At 44.1% G+C, this 11,339-nt stretch overlaps 1 protein-coding gene across 4 annotated transcripts in view; it reads left to right on the top strand.

The window, feature by feature from the left end:
* Nucleotides 1-11,339, top strand: part of LOC116093606 (glutathione S-transferase Mu 1) — a 29,529-nt gene that overhangs the window by 5,732 nt on the left and 12,458 nt on the right. Inside the window, exon 1 of one of the 4 annotated variants that reach the window (XM_031375150.1) lies at nt 5,793-5,899. The exons of 2 other annotated variants lie outside the window; for them this stretch is intronic. In XM_031375150.1, the coding sequence (XP_031231010.1) occupies nt 5,852-5,899 (48 nt within the window). In that variant the 5' untranslated portion in view covers nt 5,793-5,851. Of the gene's footprint in view, nt 1-5,792; nt 5,900-6,465; nt 6,499-11,339 lie in introns of those variants that run through there. One more of the 4 variants, XM_031375154.1, reaches the window with a different exon arrangement.

Here is an 11,339-nt window from a genome sequence, read left to right as displayed (position 1 = left end):
AGTCATTGGGTGGTCGCGTCATCCCGAGACTTGAGTAAGGATCTCCCCAGTTCCGGGGGTCTTTCACATGTACACACACAATTTCCTCTGTGGGTTAATGGTGGCCGCGTCCACCCCAGGACTCTGGCCACTTGGGGAGGCGGGACTTGGGACCTCTGACTGCTCAGACCCCAAGCTGGCCGGCATTAGGCTATGAGAAGCCTCGGGACCCTGTTCCTGGGGTAGGGAAGCACAGTCTGAGATCCCCAGGGAATGCTGGAGTTAGCTGGGGGGCGAGGGGGAGTCCTGGACCTGCACGGAGGCTGGGGACATCAGGTTCTCAGACTCTTGGGCACCCCAGATGCTGTTGGATGCCTCAGAAGAGCTGAGAACGGAGTAAGGGCCCACGGGCTGGCTCTAGCCCGGGGCCAAAGGGGAAAGTGGGGAGGAGAGCTTCAGCTGGGTCCTGCGGGGATGAGTGTCCTTGGCTTGTGGGTAGCTTGGCTTGGTGGAGACTGTGGCTGGGAGACTAGATGCTGCTCTTCCGGCCCCATTGCTCTCCATGGGGGATCCCGATGAAAAGAGGCAGTCCATGGTTTTAAAGCATTTATTGAGAGAGTTGTGATGAGTTAAACCGTACCCCATTTTCTATGGGCCGCCCTGAAGTTAAATATCTTTTGCAGGGAGGAGTGTGTCTGGGAAGGAGAGCTTAATTGGCTAAGCCCTTTAGGCCTTTAGGTACCTCACTAAAATGGAGATCTGTCTTGAGTCTACATGACCTGTGGTCACATTTTCTACCTGTGGAGGGGTTTGGGGTGTTGCCCTTATGTGACTGATGGCCTATGGAGGGCTGCAGCCTTGTATCAGGAGCCTGGTGTCTAGGAGCATGGCAAAACACCTACGGTCCCTTGCAGGATTATCCCGTGCAGGGTCATCGTTTCTTTAAAACCTAGCTCAACCAGAAACCAGACTGCCTTTCACAGTCCCATATTCCCCCTCTTTTACTCCTCTATTTCATCAAACTGTTTCCCTAGCCCTCCAAACCTTGAGCCTCTGCTACCCCACAGTCACTTCTCCTAGGCTGCTTCTTGGTCTCTTCTTTGAGGTTTTCCCATTGTGTGTGGGTCATATGTGGGTCTTGGAGCTCCCTTCTGATCTCTTTGCCTTTCTGCTGCTCATCTTGTCACCAGACAATCCTGTCTCCCGAGAAGGTCTAGGCGATGCTTTTTCTGCATTGACTGCTCTTTGCTGTTCTTCTCTCAGATCTTGGAGCCAGCGGCTCCTGTGGGGACAGATGTGGGGAGGAGAGAAGAGGAGAAGAGCCTTGGCAGTGCTAGTAGAGGGGCCCAGGTTGGATGAGTTTATTAACAGATGCCACGGTGGTGAGGAGATGATGTTCATCCTTGGGACAAGGTCTCACATGCCAGATCCTTAGCTGGGCCTCTAGAGATGGCCAATCCTGGAACTGACTCTGTCTTACCTAGGAGTGAACCCCGGAGACACATGCAATAAAGACTCAAAATACCAAGCATAGCGTTTACAAAAATGTCAATCAGGAGTGCTTTGGGGAGCAGGAGGTTGAAGCCATGGCTTTGAAAAGCAGGAGTCGGTCTTGCATCACCTTTTTCTGTATCAATGTGGCCCTGATCAGGGACAGGCTACTCTGCAGTGAGTACCTTTGTGCATTTGGAAGGTGCTCCTTCCATGGCTGACACTGCTGCCTGCGGGAAAGCATGGCGGTCAGATGCAATGGCCAAGAGGCTCTTCTTAGATGATAACCTGTTTTACTCTTGGGGTGACCTTGGCCTGGGGTCCCTGAGGCCTTCCAGATTCAGCTGAGTTATCATGGACACCTCTGTCTCTTTTAAAAAACTATGTTTTAAATTGATTCTTTGATAATTATATGTGTAATATACATATGCTTGCATATGTTATAAAATATATACAATTTATCTTGACCATAAATGTATCCAACCCTTGCTGCTGCCCCACGACTGACTCTTGTGCCTCAGGTTGCTACCTGGCTGGGCATGGAAGCTGCAGACAGCCTCTTACATGAGCCTATATCAGCTGGTGACTCAGCTATTCCTGCTCCGACACCACTCCAGCCCTGTCACCAAACAGAAGCTGAGTATCTGCACAGCTGAGGTGTTCCAGGATGGCCATACTTTGGACATTCATGCCAACATATCCCCAGGGACCCCACTGCAGGGAATCCTGATGTATTGCTGTTTCTTTCTCCTCTGTCACATTCTGTCCCCACAAACCTTGCTGGGCCTTTGCATTATGTGCAAATCCACGGCTGTTGTTCACCTCATGCCCTCTTTGTAGGAATGAGGGCAAAAGTGGGCTCTCTGGGAAGATAGCTCTGGGTCTGATAGCTCACGGAATTGCTAGCATCTTTGGTTAAAAAATATATCTTTCGGGGCTGGTGAGATGGCTCAGTGGGTAAGAGCACTGACTGCTCTTCCGAAGGTCCTGAGTTCAAATCCCAGCAACCACATGGTGGCTCACAACCACCTGTAATGAGATCTAACGCCCTCTTCTGGTGCATCTGAAGACAGTTACAGTGTACTTATTTATAAGAATGAATAAATATTTGGGTAGCCATGGTTGGGTGGCTGTGTGGTGTTTGCTGATTGAAGACAAGTTCTTCCATATAATGGGCTAAAGGAACATTAAGGCCACTGTCTTGTAGTTGCACATTTTGGACACTAGGGGTCACCGTAGGAGTTGTTGATGCAAGAAACCTCGTGGGGATTTAAATCTCTAAAACACACTAGTTACGTCAATTGGCTGCTAGGTTGACTGGTGATCAGGAGGTCTAGTCACTTTGGGATGTCAGGATTTTCCTGCTTTACTTGTTGACTTAGTAGGTCTGGGGTTAGCTAGTCCCAGTGGAAGGTTTCTAAAGGGAGTCTTGGGCTGCAGACATCTAAGAGGAGGAATTTGCAGTCGGGGCTCTCTGTGCAGGACATCAGCATTTGCAAATGGACAAGAAGTCTTGGCAGCTCCCATGTGTCTGAGGGCTGGGGCCCTTGTCAATAACAGACATTCACTCAGGACCTCATCTGCCCCACATAACTATAAACACTAATACCAGTCTTGTGGATATAACTATTATGAGCAGATCAACCGTGTTCATAAAAGAAAACCAAGAAAGCAAAAATGTACAAATATATATCACTATGGTTGGGAATTGAGTGCATCCAGCTTTATAACTGTAGGCATCTAAATATCTTAATGAAGTCTTTTTAAATTTTTTTATTATTATATTGTATATAGGTGGGCATGCACATGCTACAGCATACATATGGAAGTCAGAAGACAGCTTTTTTATTTTTATGTGGGTTCTTGGGATTAAATTCAGGTTAGCAGGCTTGTGTGGTGTTAGAAATCCAAGTGAAGGGGCTAGAGAGATGGCTCCGCGGCTAAGGGCATTTGCTGTTCTTCTAGAGGACCTGATTTTAGTTTCCAGCACACACATTATGGCTCCAGCTCCAGGGGATCTAACAACCTCCGACCTCTGACCTCTGCGGGCACCAGCATGCATGTGCACATGCATGTACACAGATACACATCCCTACATACAAATAATAATTTTTAAAAGTCAGAGTGGCTGTTTTAGGAAAGAAGCTGATGTGAAATTGCTCTTCAGAAGTGGTCTTAGCTAGGTGAGAGAGCCTCGTGACCATGGAGAGGGGCTTTGTTTGGACCCTGAGGTAAGAGATCAATCTGAATCTCTAGTGACCATCCTATTAGAGACAGCATGGCAGAGCCTTCACAGAAAAGAGGGGAGGTGTGGTGGCTTGATTGAAAATGGTCTCCATAGGTTCATGCGTTTGAACACTCGTCTCCTCCACTTGGTTACACTATCTGGGGAGGTTACACTCGGGGTAGGAGATGGAGCCTTGCTGGAAGGAATCAGTCAGCCATAGGAGCAGGTTTCGTGTTTAGAGACTTTTTCCACTTTGAGTTTGCTTCTCTCTGCTCCATGTTAGCACTTGAAGATGTCCTCTCTCCATTTCCTGCTGCTTACTGTCAATGGCTGCCATGTTCCTTCTGGAACCAAATACCAAAATAAACTCTTTCATCCATAAGTTGCCTTTTTTTGGTCATGGTATTTGATCATAGCAACAAAAAGCAACTAATTCAAGTTCCCCCTTTTAAAACCTTTCTTAAGAAAGAGAAAGTGGGACTGGAGAAATGGCTCAGTGGTTAAGAGCACTGGCTGCTCTTCCAGAGGTTCCTGAGTTCAATTCCCAGTCAACCACATGGTGGTTCACAACCATCTGTAATGGGATCTGATGCCCTCTTCTGGCATGTGCAGACAGGGAACTCACACATATTAAACAAATGAATCTTAAGAAGAAAAAAAAGGAGGAGAAGAAGAGGAGGAGGAGAAAGAGGAGGAGGAAGAAGAGGAGGAGGAGGAAGAAGAGGAGGAAGAAGAGGAGGAAGAGGAGGAGGAAGAAAAGGAGGAAGAAGAGAGGAGGAAGAAGAGGAGGAGGAGAAGAAGGACATTGTTTGTTTAGAGTGAGGTATACAGAATGTTTGCCTATACATTACTTCTTTACTCATAGGAGGTAGCGAACAGCAGTAGAGGAGGCATGGCCTCACTTCTGAGACAGAGAGGAGGGAGCTACAGGGTCTGTGGTCTGACATCTCCAGCCTTTTTGTTGTTTCTATGAAAAAGAAATAGAGGAACGGCTTTAGAGAAAAGGAAGATGGAGGAGGGACCAAGGGAACCTGGTCGTTGAATTCAAGTCGCTGACTTTCTCAAGTTGACTATTGAGGTGTAGTAGGGTTGTGGGGGTTGCTTGTTTTGTAGCCGCTAAGTCAGGCATTGGTCTTTGAGGCAGAGGTTGGTACCTGGATTTATGCATTGGGGAAATATTGTCAGTATAAGTGCTAAATGTCAACCTGGGTAAATTGAATTGGCAGGCAGACTAGAGCAGGGCTCACAGGTGGAAGACTCAAAAAGTAAGTCTGGGAAGAACCACAGGTGTAGAGCAGGAACTCTATGACTATGAGCAGTGGTGGTACATGACTTTAATTCCAGCACTCTAGAGGCAGAGGCACGTGAATCTCTTATGAATTCGAGGCCAGCCTGGTCTATAGAGTGAGTTCCAGGACAGGCAGGGCTACACAGAGAAACCCTAACTCAAAAAAATCAAAACAAACAAGCAAACAAATAAATAAAATAAAAGTCTTAAAAAAACCAAACCAAACAAGCATAAATAAAAACAAAGCCACAAAGCTCACCCCTAGTGATGCACTTCCTCTACAATACTTCATTTTCCCAAACCAGACCAAGTGCTTTAAGCACATTCATTCACCTTTGGGAGACATATCTCATTCCTGTAACAGACAGGTTTTACTAGAATTGGTTTGTCCTTAAAGTTAATTTCAATAAGCAGTTTGGAGTTCCAATAACAGGAATATTACGCCATACACAGAGGTAAGCAACAGAATGGGTACTAATAACTCAAGAGTAAAGATAATTTTGGCTTTGGAGTTGTACCAACCTTTCTGTTTACATAAAAGAACAACTCTCCACACTCGCTGATGCTATAGGTTTTTACCATATGAGTTGTCTTGGAAGCTCTAACCCAAGCCTTTTGTTGCTTGATCAAAAACAGCGATGGTGCTGCATGCCTGATGTCCCAGTACCACGCGGACAGAGGCAGGCTGCCTTAGAGTTTGAGGCCACCCTATGACTGCATAGTAAGACTTTGTCTCAAAACACACAGGAGCAAACTACCCTTGTGGGTCTCCTACCCTTGTGGATCATTGGCTGTTTGGGACCACAAGGGAGAGGGAGTAGAAAAGTCAAACAGAGGGTTGGAAGCCCTGTGAGTACATACAGCAAATGACCACACTGGACCCCTTGTCAGTAGGCAGATCAACTTTACTTAGGGTGAGTCAAGGCTTATAAAGTTTTGGGGGGGCTGAGGGAAGGGACATCAAGGATGGGCAAAGGTCACTGGGGGGGCTTAGGGTACCTGGAATGCCTCATTCGTGTGGGGAAGCATTTCAGAAATCTCAGGTGCTAGCTGAACACCTTTTATCAGGAGAAGGGAAATTGATTCTATAAACTAATTGAGGCTATGTGATATTCCTCAGGTAGAGGTGAGTGTAGGGGCTTAGAATTTCCAAGACAAGGTCAGAGAAGGAAAACCTCTGTTAACAAAGGGAGTCCCCCATTACACGCTGAGCCCCAGAAAGCTATCTGACAGTCAATGGTAGTCTTCTACCTTAATTAGAATTTTCCCTCACACCTTGAGGTATAGTTAATGGTTGCTGGGTGGAGGGAGAGATGCTTGGAGATATTTTCTTCAGTGGTGTTAGTTCCCATACTCCTGTCAAGAGCTCTTCATACATACTCCTCTTTGGATCATTTAAAAAAAAAAAAAAAGATCCCACATTCATGAGGCAGAGACAGAAGCAGATCTTGGTGAGTTTGAGGTCAGTCTGGTCTATCAAGAGAATTCCAGGACAGCCAGGACTAAAATAAAGGTAAGAAAACAACAACAAAACAAATCAAACAAAAAAAACCTCAACTAAGAGCAAATAAACAAAAAAGAAAGAGGAACCAGAACATGGGGTTCTGGACCATGGCTTAGTGGTACAGCTTCTTCAACCTTGTGTGGCTCGGCGTTCCTCCCCGCCACTGCCTGTCCATAACAAGACAAGAAGCCTCAGCAAGTCGCTACAGCACAGGCACTTGATCCAAGAGGTGGAATTCTTAAAAACTTCTTCCACAAACACAGCTGTATGGAAAAAAGCATGCCCTCACTTACTGGGAAGTTTCAACATTTTTACATGCACGGGCGGCGGCGCTCACACACAGTCAGTGAGTCACTGTGGTGGAGCTGAACTTCCACAGAGTAAAATTTGCAGAAAATGGAAACGCCTGCCATGAATTAGAACTCTGGATGTCTTTGTGGAATCTATACTTCCAGGATTCAAAATGATACAATCCTGAGATATATGGCCTAGCGAATTGTAAAAGTCAGTGCTGGCAAGTAGCTGAAGAGACCCTAACTAAAAAGAGAAAGAAAAAAAAGGAAGAGAGAGAGAGAGAGAGACAGAGACAGAGACAGAGACAGAGACAGAGAGAAAGAAAGGAAGGAAGGAGAGAGAGAGAAAGAGAAGAAAGAAAGAAGAAAGAAAGAAAGAAAGAAAGGAAGGAAGAAAGGAAGAAAGAAAGGAAGGAAGGAAGGAAGGAAGAAAGAAAGAAAGAAAGAAAGAGAGGGAGGAAGGAAGGAAAAGAAAGCCCAAGGGTTTGGGAAATGCTAGCACACGTGCTGGAATCCAAAGGCCAGGGATCCTGGAATGCTGGTGTCCAGGGCAGTAGCAGGAAGCTTGGTCTCCACTTTCAGAGAGAAGTTAGCTTTCTGTGATTGTTCTCTGCAAGCTGGGCAAACTGGGCAGTGCTGGTGGGAAAGGTGATGCGAAGGAGAGACCCTTGTCTGTGCTACCACACCATCGAAACAATGGGCTCCAAGAACTTAAACACCTTCTCGCAGATGTACCAATGCTATTTTTATAATTTTAAGTATTGAGTTATACATGCCTTAATAATTTTATAAGACTTGGCATTGTAGGAAAATTTGCCCAATATTATTGTTGAATCTCTCTGTTGGGCAGTGTGCAGTGGTGTAGTGATGTGTTCCTGTGCTGTGTGGAGCTTTGTCAGCCGCACCTGCTGGGCAGCAGACACTTGGACTTGTTTCAGCCTTGTCCTGCATCCCGGAGTTGCACTACATCATGTAAAGAGATTCCTTTTTTAGAATATCTATGTGCTGGTTTGGATGAAGAAAATATGTATTTCCTTAAGGAAATAAGTCTCTAAGACTTACTACATTATGTGACAAATAATCATTTTCATCTTTTCAGCAAAAATCTCTCATAGATCTGTTGCATGGTATGGCTCTTTTAAGGGAAAAATGGAAAGATTATTAAATATTAGAATATTTATATCTAAAAAATTTCTTCCCATTAATCCTACTATGGATGAAGGGAAAGGCTGAAGTCTTCGTGCCAACCAAAGAAGGAACGTGCTTCCCATGACGAGATTTCACACAGTCTGACACTTGTCAGACCTCCAGGCAGGACAGACCAGAGCCAAGAAACTCGGTAGGACCAACCTCCCACATTGGTACCCAAAGACCAACTTGGGTGTCACCCGACCTGGTTATTTGTTCTTCTTTCCAACGTGATGGTGTTGAATAACTCTTCTTTCTACTCTTTTCAATATCACTTGTCTCTTTAATTGGTGTGCTGGGGACAGATGGCTCAGCCTACCTCGTTGGGACTGCCAGATCCCAGGCTCTGACCCTAAGATCCGGTAACAGTACCACACTGAGGCGTTATCTTCCCTGACTGGTCCACTCAAACTCCCACACTAATCTTCTCTGGAAACACCTTCTAGGCAAGCCCTGAAAATGCTTCACCACATTCTTAGACTTTCCTTCCTCCCAACAAAATGTGAACCAGTACACAAATCACTGCACGTGCTAGTTCTCCCGCTCAGGCTGGCTAACTGCCCGTCTTAAGCTTTTGGGATTTCAGCATCTGGGATTTGAATCTTTTCAGGTTGTGATTTTTCAGGTTAGAAATTTTAATCCTTTGGGATTTCAACAGGTAAGATTACTGCATTTGGGGGCCTGTCTTGTAGGGTTACAATCTGTTAGGTACATACAAGAATTTGCTGTCATGGGGGGGAACCATGAGGGAAGCAGGTGTCAGGCCAGAAGGGGCAGTTTCAGTGGGGAGAGCTCGAGGGACAAGTCGATGAATGGCTGTGTGACTTGCCTGTGTGCAAGTCAGTCAAATGGTGTGCACAGTCATCACCATTCAGGGCTGGACAGGGCCTCTTGATTCCAGGCAAACGAAACTAGGTTTTAGGAATTGGGGAGGTGGGAAGAGCCAGGAACATTGATTATTATTTTTTTTAATTTTAATAAACTTTACTCTGTCCTTATTTCTTAAAATGCAATTACATTTAGAGATGCTAACACATGTGTGTTTGTTTTAGTGTTACAGAAGGTTTGAGTAATGTGAGACACGTACTTATAGGAAGATAGCTGAAGTACCAAGTTATGGTTAAAATAAACCCTTGTGCATTATGGGACAAGAAGATGACCACAAATAACAATGATGTCATGTGTTCTTCAGAAAGCTGGAAGAAGAGTTGTAGTTTAGTTGGTAGAACGTTTGCCCTGCATGCCCTGGGTTCGGTTCCTACTACTGCATAAAACAAGGGTTGTGTCTCAGTACTGTGAGCCCAGCATTCACGAGGTGCAGTCAGAAGGATCAGAAGTTCAAGGACATCCAGGCTACGTAGAGAGATTGAGGACTGCTTGGAATAACTAAGACCCTGTCTCCAAAATAAGCTAGTAAATTTAAAAATAGCTCAAAAGTTTATAAAACTTTTTTCCTCTTGGATTATTTTGTGTCTAGAGAAAATGAAAAAAGATTGGCTATTCTAATTAAAGAAAAAATATTTTTTTGTGAGAGGACACCATTTTATTTTCATTTACCAATTAGCAAGTATTTTCCTCTCAAGAGCTTCCAAAAAATAAGACAGAATTTCTTTTATCAAGGCAGGGAACAGATGTGAACTGCAAGGTAAATAGTCAAAACTACCAAAAAGACACAATAGAATTGCCAAATACACTGTTTTTCACTTACAGAATTGTTTTCTTGTTCTGGTCAGGGAACCTGAATCACATACATTGGAAACTATTCTAAATTTTGAAAGGCATAACTTTGTGAAGAGAACTCTCTGAAGCAATTTTCTCAGTAAGGAATGACACCCAAGAAACCACTTAGTAGAGTAAAAGGTGTTAGTCATAAGCAGAGTTCCCAGGCTTTAGTGCTGCATCTGTCAAGAGCCTTAAAGAAATACAATGTGATCCTGCTGACTGGGACTCCACTTTGATTCCCAGTCTTTCTTGATTATTAACCCAATTGCTGTTGAAATCAAGGAATGCTACACAGTGATTGCTTCTTGATTTTTCTTTTTCTTTTTCTTTTCTTTTTTCTTTTTTTGGTTTTTTTCAAGACAGGGTTTCTCTGTATAGCCCTGGCTGTCCTGGAACTCACTCTGTAGACCAGGCTGGCCTCGAACTCAGAAATTCACCTGCCTCTGCCTCCCAAGTGCTGGGATTAAAGGCGTGCGCCACCACCGCCTGGCTGCTTCTTGATTTTTTAAAAAGTGTTTCGCCTGCTGTCTGCGGGATTTCTTGTTATCTCCTGTCTTGAGCAGCGCTTGGCACATTGTTGTTTTGATTACATTTGGAAATGTAATTTATTAGTGAAGTCATCCAAATTAGCAGTGTGTTATTATGTGGGGACCAACTTGGGCTGGGGTGAAAGCCACTGAGCTCGGAGAAGTTAACTGACGACCAGCAGGGACTTCCTTCCCTGGAAGGTCATTTGGAATTGCTCTTTGGCAACTGAATTTCAGAAGTAGAGAGGTTCTTGATATGGCACAAATCATTTGTTTCCTAGATATGCAAATAGTGGTTTACTAGGCAATGAGAATGGGGCTGGTGGGAGGATAGACTGAGTTTCACTGCAGTTTCACAGCAAAACAAACAAAATGAGAGCCCCCAAGACAAAAGGCAATCATCATGCTTTTTTGTCAAGGAAGTCAGAGCCTGCATTTAGTTTTTTTTTTTTTAACGTATTAACTGTATATTTCAAAATAATACATCACTACTAATATTTGTTTTGTTTTGTTTTGTTTTGTTTTTTGAGACAGGGTTTCTCTGTGTAGCCCTGCTTGTCCTGGAACTCACTCTGTAGACCTGACTGGCCTTGAACTCAGAAATCCGCCTGTCTCTGCCTCCCAAGTGCTGGGATTAAAGAAAGGTGTATGCCACCACCGCCCGGCCTAATATTTTCTTAAATGAACATAAATATATAAAGTGTTTTTGTTTGTTTGTTTGTTTTATATTTAGTAGAGCTTAAAATCTTGGCTCTTACTGTGGTAACTTGATACAAGCGTTACAAATGTCAAGCAAAGCAGTCAGTCTTACTCCTTGTGGTTTTCTTACAAACTCCCTCCCAATTTAATTGTCTACATTTCTTTTGGGTATATAAATGCTTTTAAAATATGTAAGCTGTTCTGAAAACTATAATATAGTGTAAAAACATGAAATAAACAATACTACTAATAGAGAGGCTGAAATAGGAGAAGCAAGATCTCAAGACCATTATGTTGTACACAGCAAGACACTGTCACGAACAAACAAGCTGACAGTGTATATGGGTTGTATAATATTTCTCCAATTACCAAATTAGAGAGACCATTGGATGACAGTCAACAAATTTCTAATTCCTCATAT

This window comes from Mastomys coucha, unplaced genomic scaffold (genome assembly GCF_008632895.1).
Source record: "Mastomys coucha isolate ucsf_1 unplaced genomic scaffold, UCSF_Mcou_1 pScaffold16, whole genome shotgun sequence".
In the NCBI taxonomy this organism is placed as follows: Eukaryota; Metazoa; Chordata; class Mammalia; order Rodentia; family Muridae; genus Mastomys; species Mastomys coucha.
This window is presented reverse-complemented; position numbering and strand designations above follow the sequence as displayed.